An 18004-nucleotide genomic window follows, 5' to 3' on the forward strand; every position below is an offset into this window, starting at 1 on the left:
AATAATCACACTTCTTTATCTTTATACTTAAGCAAATAACGCAAATCATTCCCCGTAAATCTCTAATTTTATCTGAGGCAGCCATGCAGTTATCCTGATTAAACCGGATAATGGATAATCAAATCTGCAGCGCCCGAACAAAATTAAAATTTTCCGAATGGTAAAGAATATGCATGTCGATGTCTTGATCTTCGGCTGGCAGCAGGAACAATTTGAAAGGATCGTCTTTCAATGAATATGGATGGAGCAATACCTGAATCATGTATTTGAGCATCATAACCTGTACCGAGGAATTGACCATAAAAGGAATCGGAGTGGTTTGATAAATTTTCTTACCGGTATGGTATTTGGAGGAGGCGACCGACATCTGAGGTCATTTGCGCCATGAGGGAAGGGTGTGGAATGAAGGGTGGTGAGAAACCCGGCGTCGGCGTTAGCCTGCTCTTAACGAAAGGCGCCAAGGGGACCACGGCTTAACGTCCCATCCGACGGACGGAGTGTTGCGCTTGAAATGTCCTCCACACAACATTCAAGCAGGGATCGGGCAGTCTCTGAAAATTCTCTACCACTGCCGGGATTTGAACCCGAGCCCGCCGGGTGGGAAGCCAACATTTTAGCCACCACACCAACCCGATCCCAAAATTTTTTTTCTTGCTATATGTGTGATGTTCACATGGTCTTAATTAGAGATAAAAAGGAGAAGATAGTATTCTTTAGAACATTTGTTTCTGATACGAATTTAAGAAATCATTTTAAGCTTATATTTGCGATGGTTAGCAAAAATTTATGGGTCAATTTTAAGTTATAGACGACTATAGTATTTATGATACTAGAGTAACGAATGAAGAGTCCTTTTGCCCTAAACTACTTACGTAACATGAGGCGCATTTGAAATCGAAATGTCTTTAGGAATCTTTTGAGGGGAAACCAATTTATTCATCCATATGAAAGTAGAGTTGATTCTACATATTCGAGTACTTCCTTTAAATCTAGCGAGAAATGCCTCAAATTTGAGAGACGTTTACACTTTTCCAGCCTTTTGCCTTCTTGTCTTAATATGTCACCAAAATTGAATCTAGGCCTATTTCCCCGATAGGTAGGTGATCTCGCGTATACAGCACCAGCTTAAACTGCTTTCTAAACTGTACTGGCGTGAAAAACTGTGTCCGAGATTCTCCGCTAAAACACCAAATTGACATAGGGTATCTAATTTCGGATGAAATGGTTTCAGATACCTAGACAAAGGCCGTTCTAAAAATCAAACTCTAGAAAATTGTAGAAGTCTCATTGATAATATGTGTATATTTTCATTCTTGAAATTCAAACTTTATACTTCACGACCCCTTATTATATATATATAATGAAGAAGAGCAGCCGTGATTTTGTTTTTTCTGATGATAGGGTACAGATCTTTTAATATTTTTTTAATTTTTTGAGAGCCCGGGAAGAATGTGGTGGTGAGATTCAGTTTCCTGGTTTGTTCTTTTTTGGTGCGTGGGGTGTACTGTTCGGAGGGAGAGAGTATTTTCTTTTTAAGCAGGGGTTCTGGATACTTTCGTTTGAGGAGAGCATGATGGAGGTTCTGTGTGGCTCTTTGAAGAGATGGTGAATTGTTGCAGATGCGATGGGCACGGACTGATAGGGAGTAGGGGATTGCGTGTTTGGTGTGAGGTGGATGGCAACTGGTGTAGTGCAAGTATTGTTCATGGTTGGTGGGTTTTTTGTGGATGGAGGTGCTGAAGGTATTGTTTTCAAGGCGGATGTTTATGTCAAGGAAGGTAAGGGAGGAAGCAGAAATTGATGAAGTGAAAGAAACGGATGAGGTGGAGTTGAGGGATGCAATGAAAGTGTCTAGCGAGTCACGCCCATGGGCCCATAGTAAAAAAATATCATCGATGAAGCGGACCCACAGGAGAGGCTTAAGGGTTTGGGAATTTAAATAAGAGTTTTCCAGGTGACCCATGTAGAGGTTTGCGTAGGCTGGGGCCATTCTGGTTCCCATCGGGACTCCTCGCTTCTGTAGGTAGATGGTGTCGTTGAAGTTGAAGGTGTTTTTGTTTAGAATCAGTTCAGCTAATTGGGTGATGAAGTTGGTGGAGGGAGAGTGAGGCTGAGGGCGTTGGGCAAGAAAGTAGTTGAGGGCATTGAGGCCTTCGTGGTGGGGAATGGAAGTATAAAGTGAAACGACGTCAATTGTCGCCATTAGGAGATTGGTACCGGTAGGGATAGGGGTTGAGTTAAGTATGCTTAGGAAATGATAGGAGTCTTTTATGAAAGATGGGAGGGTGGTGACAAGAGGTTGCAAGTAGTGATCTAGAAGGGCTGATATTCTTTCGGTTGGGGAATTGCGGCTAGACACAATGGGACGGCCAGGGTTATTGGGTTAGTGTATTTTGGGGAGAAGATAGAATTGTGGAGTGTTGAAATCGGCAGGTGATAGAAGATTAATATCGGAGGGGCTTAGTCCTTCTGCGGGGCCAAAATTTTTAAGAAAGGAGAAGATTTCTTTTTGAAATTTGGGATTGGGATCATTGGGGAGGGGAGAATAGGAAGTCGGGTCGTTCAGTTGCCTTAAACCTTCCGCCACATATTTCTCTTTGTCGAGAACGACTACCGTTGAGCCTTTATCCGCTGAGGTTATGATGATGTCTTTGTTGGCAGAGAGATTTCTTAAGGCCTGAAATTCCAGGCGTGTGAGATTTTTAGGTGGGGTGAGAGAATGGAGGAAATTGTGATCACTGATTCTGTCGAGAAAAAGTTTGATGAATATTTCTACGGGATGGTTTGCATGGAGTGGTTTAGGCTCTCGTACAGACGGTGGGGCGAATTGAGCCAATGGGTGAAGAGTGTCGTGGTTGGAAGATGTATTTTGTTGAGACTGCCAGAATGCTTTCCATCGCAGGTTCCGGCAAAAATTCAGGGCGTCAGTCACAAGGCTCACGTGGTTAACTCTCGGCGTGGGTGAAAAAGATAATCCTTTGCTGAGGACTGCCCGCTCGTTGGCGTCGAGGACATGCGAGGAAAAGTTCACTACATTGTCTTGGGGGGAAGGGTTCGCAACATTGTCTCCCTCGTTCTCACTCTGAGTGTCTGGAGGCGGTCGCGGTGGGGGGCGAGGGTTGGGTGGTGCCGGAAAGTCCATTGGTGGGGGGGGGAGTTTGAGTATAGTGGCCAGGTCAGGTTTGTAAAGGAAGAGAGGCGGCGGAGTGGGTGGGGGTGGGGGTGTGAGACCAGTGAGGGGGAGGTGAAGACCGGCGCGAAGGAATGAAACACACAGAGGAGTCTGCCCTGCTTTCTATATTGGCCTATGCACTACCCCTCTCAATCTCAGAATTAACAATCATCGCGCCTCCTGTTGTCCATCTTCCCCCCACTCCTCTCTACCAGTTCCTACACATTGTCTTTCACATGATTCCATTTTCAATCATTGCTACAAAGTATCCATTATTGCCTCCCTCCCTCCCACCGACTCCGCCCTCAACCTCCACACCCTCGAATTGGCGTGCATTTGGCACTTTCAAGCCAATAGCTCTCCGGGTCTGAACGTTGCATCCTAACCCCTATTCCTAACTCCCCCTCCCCATACACCTCTCCCCTTACCCCTCTTTTCCCTTTTCCAACCCTCTCCTTTCCTCACCATTCATTCTTCAGCTGACGAAGAAGCCTGAAGTGCTTCGATAGCTTCAAGTTTATTTATTCAATGTGAGTGTTTCTTTTTTTTGTGTCTCTGTGTGTATCGACATTAACTTAACTATTTATATATATATATATATATATTTTTACCCTCTGATTTCTGGCTTTTTTCCACCTACCACAGCACCGTTGTCCTTGTCCTTTTTCTATTCCATGTTCCTATCCCTTTCTTTCCTTACCTGTGAATTTATTTGTATGTTTACGCTTAAGGCGTCGTGTGAATGAATGAAGTAGTGTATCGGCCATATTGGCTTATTTCACTTGGGCTCTGCGTGCCCCGAAACGCATGTTCCTGTCTCTTTCCTGCTTTCGTGTGAGTGTGTACCTTTCCTTTCATCCTTGTGTCCTCGTCCATTCCTTCCGTTGGTGAGTGGTGAGCTGCCCCAGTGCCATCTATTGGTTACTCTTGTGGGCCAAAGCAAAGGGAGTTTCCTGTGTATAAACCCCCGCCGAAATCATGGTAAATCTAAGGGTCCTGGTAGCGTAACTGGTAGAGCACCTGGCCGGCAACCAGGAGGTTCTGGGTTCGAGTCCCAGTCAGGCCGCATTTTTACCCTCTGATTTCTGGCTTTTTTCCACCTACCACAGCACCGTTGTCCTTGTCCTTTTTCTATTCCATGTTCCTATCCCTTTCTTTCCTTACCTGTGAATTTATTTGTATGTTACGCATTATACGCTTAATAAATGACATATATATTATATATATATATATATATATATGTCATTTATTAAGCGTATATATATATATTTTATATCACGAGATGTGGGTCAAATGTAAATATTATTTATTTTTTCAAACTTTGCCTACGTTTCGGACATTATATTTGTCCATCCTCAGGGCTATAAAAATGATAATGTATGATACAAAATTAGTTAAATACAGGCAATTTTACAGTTGTTATACATTAAAATACATGGAAATACATATTCAAAATTTACCTTTAAGTCTGATGTTGTTTCTATTTATTTATTTACAATTTGGTTGCTTGGATTTCTTTCTTTGTTATGTCATTTATTAAATTATGATAAATTTTGCTAAGGTAAGTAATGTCTGTTCTTTTATTGCAGCTTTTTTTTATTTCTGGATATGTGGTACATTTCTTTGAATAATCTTTTTGATAAAACTGGTTCTGTATCTAAAATTTTGGCCTCTTCGAAACGAAAACGAGTGACTGTTTGTAATTGCATGATCTGCTAATGCACAAATTTGAAATTGTTGTATTTTTCACGACACGCAATGTGATGCAGGTGGAGTGTTGTAGAAATTCGTTGTTTTTTAATGTCTTTCATTTTTGATCTGGTATTCAAAGCCTCTTCTGTTACCTTCTCTGATGTACATTTGATGAACAAACAAAAGCAGTTCTTTGGGTAAAATGGAATAGGGATGTCATATCTCGCTATTTTTCTGATGCCCGAAACGCTGGCACCTGTTTCGATTTCCTTAATGGGAATTCCAGTTATTCAGAACAGAAATTCCAGGTATTCCAACAGTGCATTTCTGCGACGAATATATTTTGAGTGGAAAGTTTGCATCATTGGAAAACAGAATATCAGCCAATTAGTGAGCTAAAGTTTCATATCAACTGAATCTGGTCTTTCTTTTAGAATAAAAAGTTTGCCTTATTACCGTTCTGAGTTTCTATTTGTTGACATTTTTTTCCATGTTGGCGATGAACTCCCATTGAAATATTTTTTCATTCCGAATTTTTTTTGTCATGATGAAGTTGCTAAATATTATGACTCCAATATTCCCGTGGTTCACATCAAGCCTGCTTAAACTTTGGTAGGAGTCGAATTTTCCCCATTCCAGAGGCAAAAGGTTTTTCAAGATATTTTTAAGACCCTTAATCTCTATTTAAATTTACTATTTTCATGGCATGGATTTACCGAGGATGCTGCACTCAATTTATGAAAACAGAATTTATTTATTACGTAAAATCGAGATGTTATGCTCCGTTGTAACATCGAGAAGCGCGGCTGTTACCTACTACGAACATCGGAGTGGAAACCAATTATTTCGAGATCGCTTTATTTGCTATTTTGTTTCATTAGGTTCTCAGTAGAGTTATCCGTATTGTAGCCTTATATCCTTTGCGGGAAATAATAATTCCTAAAACATCAAGAGCCAACATTTTTTATTCCTTGTTTTCAGAACTACTGGATCAGGTACAAAAATATACTTACCTTTGTGTCATAATTGACGATCATTTTAAATTTCCCCCCCAATTGAAAAAATTATTTTAAAAAATACGAACTGTAGCATATCAAATATTTAAGTTAAAAGACGTAGTACCAATTAGCATAAAATTAATGAATTATTTTGCAATGGTGGAGACAATAATAAGATATGGAATCACTGTCTGAGAAATGGCGTCAGCTACTCTGGTAAACAAAATTGTAAAGAACCAAAAGAGAATATTGAAGTTTATTGATACAGATGGTTTCAACTATTGTTGTAATTCTGACCTTAAATCACCGTGTACTAAATATGATATATAAACTAAGAGTAAAATGCTTTTAGAGTTTTGTAACATTGTTATAGAGAACTATTTCAAAAAAGAGCACAAAATTAAATGTAATAATACACATTCTATGGATAAACGTAACAGTCCTTTGTTGAAAACGTATCATCTTTACAATAACATGTATGGTAAAAGGCTGCTGAGGTATGTTGTACCTCATACCTTCAATTGTATGCCAAAGGCTCTATGTAATCTAAAATCCTTGGCCGACATAAAAAGAAAAGTGAAAGAATGGTTAATAAGTGAAACTATAAACTTGTATTTTCCTTAATTTAAACGGAAATGTACAAATCATATTAAATTCTCATGTTTTTGGTTCAAAGCTCGTAAAACTTTTTGTGCCATGTTTTTACTTTTTTGTACATGAAGTTGTAACTTGTAATCTAATATAAATGCTATGTGTACTTTAATATATATGCTTTCAATGTTGCCACTGTATAGGATAAATGGAACCTTCTAACAAGCCATATGGCTTAGAAGGATCAAATTACTACATGCTAATAAAGGTAATCTATATAATTAACTTTTTTCCCATTTTCAGCCGTAAATAATATCTTCCGAAAAATTTTGGACTGTGTCAAAGCATTCTGATTTACTAGTAAGTAAACAACGTTTTTTCTTTTATCGTAGATATTCAACGGCGAATTAGTGATTCCAAGAGGTTCAAATAACGTCTGTCACTTGCATTTTTTTCGGTCCCTCGTGATGGGGAGTTAGTAATATTCCTGTTTGCTTTTAATGGTGATGATTTTTTTTCACTCTAATCTTCCAAAGCTTAATCCTGCTTCATGAAGAATTAAATATGCATGCGGAAAAAGAGAAAGTTTAAAGGACACCCAAATGAATGAAATTAATCTACGGCCGGATTTATCGATATAGATTATATTCCAAGAAATAATTCCAAGGGATTTATTTTTTTAATATATAAATCCAATTATACGAGACTAAATCCTGCTGTGATACTTCGATTGGTCCGGTTCATATTACGGAAGGGAAAGAGTAACTTTTAACGATGTACATGCTGTCCAGCTTATTTTGTAAAAATACCGCAAGGAAGAGAAATTTTTGTGGATAGGAAAATTCCGGAAAATTCGTCTGCGGTTATCAATAACTCGGCAGCAACGCTCCGTTGTAATTGGAGTTTTCAAGGGAGACTATTTTATCTGATTCACCTCTTTTGTAAAATTTTATCTCAACGCCAAAGTCAATTTCTATTTTAGTAGAAATATGAGTATAATTTAACAGTTAGGCTAGGGGTAGTCATTTACAAAATATACTCATAGGGGTAGTCATTTATAAATATACTTATAATAATATAAAAAAAGTACTCTTTACAAAGTCTCTGGAGACTTTGTAAAGAGTACTTTTTTGTGACATGGATGGATAGATGTGTTGAAAAATACGCCTCAAAGACTTACTACACAGCGATTTTCTTTTTCATTTTTAATGGGTTGCCTTGCAGCAGTGTGATATTTCTTCACTAGGGTGGTTTCCTATTATTTTTTTATTGCCTAAATCGAAAGATTATTACTCCTGGAAAACGCGACGGCTAAGTAGGAATGATGGGAAAAGTCCGTGTGACGTATTTCTGGTTCAAGCTGTCGGCGTGTGAGGTGACCTTGGGGCGAGGCTTGAGCGCTGATACGACGCCGGCTGCTAGCAGGTAGCTGAGTACCCTGCTATCAGGTAGCGATTGGCTTAAATAAGGATTATTATTACCCTATCAAACGAAGGAAACTTTCCGAACTTAGGTATTTTTAATGTGTGATTATTAAGAGATGTTCCCCTGAGCTTTGTGCCTCATGCATGCATTAGTAATCTCATATGTCCATGGGGAAAATAGGTCCCTGTGACGACACGTGGAGTGGAATCGCATGGGCGCCAATCTGGCCTTTTTCAAATGAGGTTAAAATTGACCGTTGCCATTCGTCTAAACTGGGATTTCTAAAACCAAATAATTTGTATATTATGAATACACTAATGGTGGGTAAGGAATCGCAATCCATGCATTTCGTTTTCTTTGATGAAGGAAACTGCCCTATTAAATACCTCTAATGACTCCGCAGCTGAGCTTTGTTGTACCTTCCTTTTGTGGCCGAAGATTGAGATGCACCAGAGTAGTGATTTCGTAGACAAACGTTTTGATAGCAAACAGATCAAAATATTGGAGGAAGCAAATGCCTTTCCGGAAAAATACGGACTGAATATATATTTGTCTTCTATGCTCGGATAGATTTAAATCTCTTTGAAATCAAATTAATTCACGTCTGTGTTTGATCGAATTCTTCCGAACGCAGTTGAGCTCATCCTGCTCTGCGGTAATATTCAGTCGTTTTCATGCTGTAAACAAGCATTTCGTGCGAGAGATAAAAATATTGAAGTTATCGTGACTCCATCTCATTTTACAAACGGAAGTTCATCATTGTTTCGGCTCTTTGAAATTCATTGTACTCAATACCATGATAAGGTACATAGAATTTTTTGAGGCAATGAATACTGGGTAATGGTATTGGAACTGAATTCGAAAAAGAGAAAATCCTGTTCGTTGTCTTTTTAGTAACAAGTATTTTTGCCATATTCTTTCAAAATTTAGAATATCATGCGATTTTTTCTTCATTCGTGGAGTAGTATGATTTGGAGCTGGCGACCGTCAGCTAAGGTCATTTGTACCATAAGGTAGGGTAAGGATAGAAGGGTGAATCGAAACCCGGAGACTGCATTAGTATACCCTTAATGAATGGTACCAAGGGGACCACAACTTAACGTCCCAATCATGGGCGTACCCAGCGGGGGTAAAGTGGGGGGGACAACAAAAGCGAAATTAAATTTAGTTCATAGCAAAAGTTATGAACAAATTTTCCTTTCGAATAAAAATGATATTAGCATAGGACATGGGACAAAAATAAAAATCATTATTTTTTTCAAGCAAATCATTATAAAAACTAATAACTTGCTGTCATAATTTCCTTAAAATTTTGGTATAATTAACCTTTTCTGTGCAAAAAAGTTACTACTTGAACGACCACATCTAGTTTTTTCCCCCAATGCCTAGTTTTTATTCTGGGTACGCCCATGGTCCCTATCGACGAACTAACTGCTGTATTAGAAGCGCCCTCCACATAGAACTCAAGAAGGGATCGGGAAAATCTCCGCCACCGCTGGGATTAGAACCCGGGCCAACAGGGTTGGAAGCCAACACTACAGCCACCAAACCAACCCGACTTCGTAACTGCGTATGTACTTCATACTGTGATTTTATTCGTAATAAATATTTCCTGAGAAAAGGTAAAATAGAAAATATATTCGTTAGCAATTGAAAAGAAGTTTCGAATTCAATGGCGAAGAGATTTCACCTTCTGTGAGACGGATAGGATGTTGTCAGATGATTTGCTATTATCAAAATTCGATAAACCACGCACTCATACGCTCACTGATGCAAATAGATATACCGACCGTTAGGAAGCACTTTTTGTCCCGTTCTTTCGTATAATAGCCCGATAAATGCTGACTACCATACTATTCTAATGAAACAGGATTAAGCTGTTATCTTACTTGAGCGCCACATTTAACTCGTCATTGCAGATTATTTTCAAACTTAAAAAACGAGTTAAATGGTTTGCAATTTGTAAATCAATGAAAGATGCTTATTAATTCCTGCTTTGTGACAATTTCATTTGTCGATCTCATCCTACACGCCCGTCGTCAGTATAATTTCCAATCGCCGGCCTCTCATCTTCTACCTCTACTCCTTTTTATCACATATCCTGCGCGCATATATTTAATATTTTGAATCTCCGTAAATTCCTCAACAATTCAGGACAACTATGAAGACTTTTCTCGTTTACAGGATGAGATAAAAAATTTGCTATGCACCTTTTATATATGCTAAATGCCTTGTTTCAGTATAATATTTGCTTGAACTTTATCAATTTCAGAATAAGTTGAACGTAAGATGAATTTTTTAAAAATAGAGCTGTAACGTGTGTAAGGTGACACAAATATGGAATTATGGTTAGTTATAAAAATATCACAATCTCTTTTTCACGTTATATTTGCTGCAACTCGATCAATCGTCAGATTAAGTTAAATGAATGACGAAATAGTTAAAAATAGGTCTGTAACGTCTGTTAGGTGTCACAATATGGAAGAGTGGTTAGTTGCATAAACAAATCTTAATCTTTTTTGCCTAATATTTACTTCATGCGTCGATATCAACAGTGAATCGGGTAAGAGGTGGAATATAATTAAATTGTTTATTGATGCTACAACGTGAAATGGAATCAAGTTTCAGCTACTTCCTTTCTTCTAGATCAATTTGACGTGGATGGCATTTGATATTGCCATGAATAGCACAGTTCTTAACCCAATGAGACGCTCAAACCTTTCCCATTCAAAGCCGGTCGATGCCCTTGAAGAAAATAGAAAGCGGTAAACATAACTGCCAGAGAAGTAATAGCACAATCAAGACGCATTCATGAGAATATAAGGGTTGTTGGCAGTATCTTCATGAAATAACGTTAAGCGTCTAAAATCGAGGCCAGCTCAGCGTAATGTTTGAATGTAGACGTTGGAAATGAGAATAGGGATGCGTTCAAGAAATAAGATCGGGAAAACGAGAAAGAGTAACTGAGTGGGATAAAAACGAATGAAGAAGGAAATGCCATGAGGGATATAATAAGACAAAATTGGAAGACCCAATGGCTTGAAATTCAAAACAACAAACTTCGGGAAATTAAGCCCGTAATAACTGCGTGGCAGACCTCTGTAAGAAATGTCCGCCGGGAGGAAGTGGTTTAAGCACGGTTAAGAATTGGCCACTGCTTATTAACCCAGTAATACCTCTTCGCCGAAGAGAGAATACTGCCCCAATGCTTAAATTGCGATTGTCCAATAATAGTCAGTAACAGTCACTAACATCCTGACGGACTGTGCAAGATATCGGACTGCACGGGTGAATCACAACCTCGGAGATAACCTAGCTGAGGTACTAGGAGACACTCCCGAAAACATCTCCCGACTGAGCATTCCTGCACTCAACTCGACTTTTCAATAGAATATAAAAATATAAATGATACCTCCTTTAAATTATTGACACGTTAATTTAAGAACGGGCCTATTCCCCTTTATCAATTCCAGTCAGTGAGTGGTGCAAAATGGCCTTAGCCGCCGACGCACCCTGTAAAAAAAAACACTACTACTACTACTAAAAATGAATGAAGAATTTCCGCAATATGTCGTGGGAAATAGGAAACAGCCGAAGGCGGCAGGAGTGTAGGCCAGTCTTGCATCGAGGAGGCTTTTAAATGGTTATCTAGAGAAGTGTTTCAGGCCTGTGCGAAGAAAATGAGAAGAGGGTTGAATTGAAAGAAGAAATGGAGAAAAGCTGTACTGCACTGATGAAGAATTTTTTTGCGAACAATGATGGTTGACGTAATTCATCGTTAAAACTTTCGCGGGTGCTCGTCATTATGAATAAAAACTTTTGGAATATGTCGCCGCGTCAATTCTTGGGTGGCCCCAACGTTTCCCGACCGATGCTGGTCGCTTTCTCAAGGGAGTCTGAAGAGTTGGGAATTTAAATTCTTTTATATAGGTATCTGTGACAAGTGGTGTGATTTTGGCTTCCCTGAGTTCACAATCTACCACAGGAAGCCAAAATCCTTGCCAAAGTAAAAGGTTTTAAACAGAGACTCGTTATAGAAGCCATTGAAATATTCAAATAAGAAAAGAAGAATTTCAACAGGGACACCGGCATTAAAATTAGCGTTACTTGGCAACCCGTAGTGAGAAAAAACAATCAGCAACCCACTTCTTCAGCCTCCCGTTACCCTCCCCCCACCACCTGACACAGATACCTATATAAAAGTATTTAAATATCCAACTCTTCAGAATCCCTTGAGAAAGCGACCAGCATCGGTCGGAAAACGCTGGAGCCACCCAAGAATTGACGCGGCGACACAGTCCAAAAGTTATTATTCATAATAATGATGGTTGATTTTATGGGTCTTATGTTTATCCCTCCTTCGGTGAAGAAAGATTTGATCCGTGAAATGAATAAAATACAAAGGAAGGCTGCGCGTTTCGTCAAAAACTGCTACGGACGTACAGACAGTGTTACCCAGATGTTAAGCGAATTAGGCTGGGAGCCGCTGGAGACTCGCTAGGCTCAGATCGCTTGAACAATTGAGAATAGATATATTAAAGAGCGACAAAGAGAGCATCATCTTAGAGCCGCACTATATTTCCAGGTCCGACAGAAGCGATAAATTAAGAGAGATGTTTTCCCGAACGGATATACATGCGAATTAGTTTTCCCCCGAACCATAAAGGACTTAAATAAATGCTAGTTACAAATTTCTTTGAGAATTTGGTTTCTTCATGTAAACGGCTGGTGTCCTAAAACACCCTGCCACACGCCTTTTCAGGCGGCTTGCAGGGTATTATGTACATGTTGGTGTAGCAGTAAGGTTTGGTGGTCGCAAATGTTAACAGATGAGAGATAAAAATGATGCAGAAAGAGAGAACTTTGATAGAAAGTGATACCAGACTTTGCAGGACGATATAAGAGTCATGAACACAATTATTTTTGCCTTTTACATGGTGAATAACAAAATGGAAAGAGGATGATTTTAAGACCATATTTTCAAACCTGCTTAGGATGATTGTTGAATAACCAAGTCAAAGCATTACCAACCGTATACTAGTGAAGTGTTTTAAATAGTAAATAAGATCAGAAGTTCTCAACAGCCCTGCATCAACTAATTGATTCTTACCCATTATTTGGAAGACGTTGTCAATGATAATTAATAATCCTAAAAGTAAATTAATACAAACGGAATAGTCGTGAGTTCCCAAGAATATTAACATTTGTGAGCACGCTTACAAACAGAATTACCGTTGGACGGAAATTTATTACCACGGTTCGAAAATTTCTAAGCATAAAATCTCTGTTCGTGCATCTGGACCGCTTCATCCTCATAATTTTATCATTCTTTCTTTATTAAGAAAGCACTTCACTCAAGCTTCGATATTTTCCTGGCACTTCACACCAAATTTTATACCTATAGTAAACGCTACTGCAACATGAACTGCAATAAATAAATGCTGTGGTGGTTACTATTGTAACATCGGTATTCAAGGTTAGATTCATAAAATTTCTAAATCGTATATTTCTTTCTATGAATATCCATAGAAAATAAATGAAATCTAAATCGAAAAATGTTCATTTAGATTTTATTTCGATGAAATAATTGCGTTATGCTCTTTGCGTAGCAATATACCGAGAAGGTTATGAATTTATTTGATATAATTAGTTAATTTAGTAAGTAATAATATTTAGACTCATTTTTTATGCGTTTTCTTCATGACGAATTAAAATGGTTGTATTTATAACCTTATTTCTAGGTAGACAACTAATGACTAATTGTAAGTAAAAGCCTTTTGTTTCGTCCATTAAAGTATTATTTAAGTTTATCAGGTGGGAATAGTAAAATTTACATTTTATATTTGCATGCACATCTTGAATTGTAGTGGTTGACAGAAGTCAAATCGTACTAGAAGTAGCACGGGAATTTAGTCTCATTACGCTATCTATTACTCGAGGAAACATAATAGGTACTGTATGATTATAGCCTAAAAATTTACATTTACTGTTCTTATCAAACTTTATATGCTATGACTTCAAGTAAATTCATTTTTTAATAGATTGAAGGGGTTCAAATTTCATTCAAAATTTTCAGGTCGGTTTCTGATAAAGTGAAAGTGTTCTATCCTGAAAAATTCTGTTTAATAAGTGCAGTTTAATAAATGAGCATTCTAATAGGTCCGCTACGCACAATAAAAAGAGGAGAAAAATAAAGTGACCCAAAGGGCATGGCTGAATAAGAGAGGTGAAAAGTCCCCCGTTCGGTATTTTTTCCGTACTTACGGAATAAGATTTTGGATCAAATACGACTAACCTCCCCACACTTGCAGTCCACTAGTGCCTCACCAGGGCCGGTTGGCTCGAAAATACGATAATCACTCTTTTTGAGATATCTCGGTCAGTGAAAATCGTATTTTCAAGTTAACCGGCTCTAGTGGGCCTCTAGCGGGCTGGAAGTGTGGGGAGGTAGTCGTATTTGATGCGCTATCATGCCCTAAGTACGGAAAAAATCCCGGAGGGGGAACTTTTCACCCTCTTATTCAGTTATGCCCTTTGTCGCTGGAACATCGACTCTACGCTTGAGGGCATATTACGGAAACTTTCCGCTTGAATGGGGTCATGTGAAAGCGTTCTGAACTAAATCGTGGAGCCACAACAAAAGGCTTTCACGTTGCCGGCTGCAACAGGAGAGGGAGCTTGATATGGACATGGTACATTTGAGGGGTACCTCATTTTGCCACAACGAAATACATGGGCTTCGGTTGAACACCTTTACGGTCGATGACACTCATAGTCAAGAATATTACAATAGAGCAGCGGTCATCAACCTACGGCTCGCGAGCCATATGCGGCTGTTCCGATGTCCAGTTTCGAGCGCAAAAAATAACTACCATTTAATTTCATTCATAGAACTCGAAAAATATTGCAAACATAATCAAAACCAAGTATGTGGGGAGTATAGGGGATAATGCGTTCCCATTATAAATAAATTGCCGGCATAAGCTGGATTTAACCAAACTTTCAAAAGAATGTAAATAAAATACTCCCATTGATTCAACTATTGCTGCGATGTATCAAAATCGTTTATTTAAGGCTTTAATATTTTTATGAATAAATATTATTTCGTATTGAAATCAATACTGAAATATCATAATCAGCACAATTCCTAGCTCTTCCTGTAACTCAGGCGATTGGTATCTCAGTTTACCGTAAAGGACGTCAGGGCAGTTCGTTTTGTGTGCAGTGGCGAGAAAGAAGTGTGTATTCTTCCTGCGTGATTGCAATTTTTGCAGTTCCCAGAGTAAGAAATTACTTCATTACGGTAAATTTCATTTACTTTTTCCTAAAAAAGTCGCAAAATATAACTCGTCATGTGATGAACCATTAATGCAATAGGTTTTTAAGATAAGCTAGGGTAATGATAAATATCATAAGGTATGTTTACACGATACATTAACACGTACAAGTTAATGTCTGTTTGCGTGAATGATTTTTGTGGACCGGAACGGAACATGTACGAATGCATGAACCAAAGTAGAACAGTTTCTATTTTCCGTTCATGTATTCGCACTAGTTGAGTGGTTACAAGATATATTTTCGTGTTCATTCTTGCGTTCATACACTTAGAGATTAACTCGTACGGGTTAATGTACCGTGTAAACAGGCCTTTACAAACCAAATTGGCGACGTAGGTAATATGACGAGAAGTTGAGACGATGATATGCTGCATCTTCTGGCTGAAGTAACACTGAAGCAAAAGACACGACCTGGAAATGTGATTTTTGTGTTTATGTTTTACTTCATAAAGATAAAACTTCTTGAATATTTTGAGTTTAAACTTTGAAGTTTTTACCTCATATCACCAAATGTTTTTCTGCATTTTTAAATAAAATTTCTCTCTCTCAACGTATTACTTTTATCTGTTTGTCAACTCACCCATCCCCCTTCGTCATCTTATCCCTCAGGTGAAATTTGATGACAAAAATGTTTGCTGCAACACGAAGCCGGATTCAACCAAACTTTCAAAAAGCATGCAAGGACAATACTCCCACTGATTCTAATAATCCAGCGATCTATCAGAACCGTTTATTTAAGGCTTTAAGTGTTTTGCGAATAAATATTCATCTACGATATGCTCAAGTATCTCGCCTATAATCGACGTCAATGAAATCGGGTGGTAATTGCCTGGGTCATGTCTGCTTCCCTTTTTGAATATGGGTGTAACGCTTGCAATTTTCCAGTCTAGCGGTAACTTTCCTTCGGAGAGTGACTTCTTGAATACTATCTCTAAGTAAGGTGCGATCTGTGGAGCTAACTCCGTGAGAACACTTATTCCCTCCGGACCCGAAATTATTTTGCTGTGAACTTAGTTACTAATTGCCTAATACATCTCTTATTTTGGATAAATGTTTTTACATAATTCAACAGAGTTTTTACATAATTCAACATGGTATCCATTTTTTTATTAAATATAAACTGTGAGAGAATCATCCTTTCAAATTTTAGGTATTTAAAACTCTTAGAGGAAAAACTGAAACATTATCTCGCCATCTTGCGTTAGTTTCTTCTTTTCCTTAGTCATCTTCACTTCCTCACCATCGCCTTTATCTTCATTAAGCATGAATTTTCACCACATGAAAGCTGAATCGATCGATAGCTCTCTTGTAATATCTGTGCTCCACTATGAAATGTGGGTGGAGAAAACAGAATAAACGTACGTACCAGAGCGCGACGTGAGCGTACCACCCAGCCGTGCGATAAAAGCGTCCAATTCGAAATCCCTCTCCGTCGATGGTGAAGTACTCGGCGAGCCACAGGATCGGAAGGGGTAGGCCCCTCCTCTGAGCAGCGCGGAACTCTTGTTGGAAGCGTCCCGCTGGAAGAGGAAATATGATTTTCACTTGAGGAAGCATAGCTGTTAAATTTCCGGGGAGCGTTATTAATATATCAAGCGCATTTTTTGTGCCTTAAGAGCAATTTCACACCCTTTTTCATGGTTACCCCTCAATAAAAAAGAATTCTTCTCCTACTGAAGTACTATTCGATGCGTGAGTATTACAATGGGGTGGTTTCCTATTATTTTTTTATTGCCTAAATCGAAAGATTATTACTCCTGGAGTACGTTTTTCGCGCTTTTAGATTTTTAAATGACGATATCTATTCTTCGCGATTAAATGAAAAGTGAAAATTTTCAAGCGCGCGAAAACGCGACGGCTAAGTATGAATGCCGGGAAAACTCCGTTTGACGTCGTTCTGGTTCCCGCTGCCGCAAGTGAGGTGACCTTGGGGCGAGGCTTGAGCGCTGATACGACGGAGGATGCTAGCAGGTAGCAGAGTACCATGCTAGCTGGTGGCGCTTGGCTTAAATAAGGATTATTAATACCTCATCAAACGAAGAAAACTTTCCGACCTTAGCCAGTTTTAATAGGTGGTTATTAAGACATGTTTCCCTGAGCTCTGCGCCTCATGCATGCATTGGTAACCTCAGACGATGTAAAACTCCTATCTACTCGTATAGAAACTAGGTCCCTGTGACGTCACGTGGAGTGGCATCGCATGGGCGCCAATCTGGTCTTTTTCAAATGAGGATAAAATTGACCCTTGCCATTCGTCTAAACCGGTATTTTTAAAACCAAATAATTTCTATATAATGAATACACTAATGGTGGGTAACGAATCACAATGAAGAACTTGCATGGGTCGTAGATTGCTCTAAAAACTATTTTGAATAGGTCAAATGGATACATTAGCTCGCAAAAATACCTTCAATTTCTCCATTCAACATCAAAAGAAATAAAAAAATTGCATTTAAAATCGAGAAAAATTTCTCTGAGCCGACCACTGCGCGGAGACACCCGAGCGTTGCTGAGGCCAGGCGTGACGTCATAGGTGCCTAAACAACCGTCGGGAGTAGGGAAATACGCTGAGCTCATGGTGTAAAATATGTTTTGAGGGAGTATTTAGCCGCTCATCGTCACTTTATTTTGTTCTGTTATTCTTGGGCAAGTTTTCCTATTGCTATTGTGCCTAGATTATTACTTGGGATATTAATAATGCGGCATCGGGATGATGAAGTACAAGCGTTTCACTTCGTATGTTTTAGTGATCAGAAAAATGGATGATAACGTTGCCACTCGTTTGAATA

General features: G+C 38.8%; 1 protein-coding gene across 1 annotated transcript in view; it reads right to left on the bottom strand.

Annotated features, from left to right (window-relative positions):
- Positions 1-18004, bottom strand: part of LOC124166932 (dual oxidase maturation factor 1-like) — a 137554-nt gene that overhangs the window by 19532 nt on the left and 100018 nt on the right. Inside the window, exon 5 of the mRNA XM_046544645.1 lies at positions 16582-16735. Within this exon, the coding sequence (XP_046400601.1) occupies positions 16582-16735 (154 nt within the window). The remainder of the gene's footprint in view (positions 1-16581; positions 16736-18004) is intronic.

This window comes from Ischnura elegans, chromosome 10, assembly GCF_921293095.1.
Source record: "Ischnura elegans chromosome 10, ioIscEleg1.1, whole genome shotgun sequence".
In the NCBI taxonomy this organism is placed as follows: domain Eukaryota; kingdom Metazoa; phylum Arthropoda; class Insecta; order Odonata; family Coenagrionidae; genus Ischnura; species Ischnura elegans.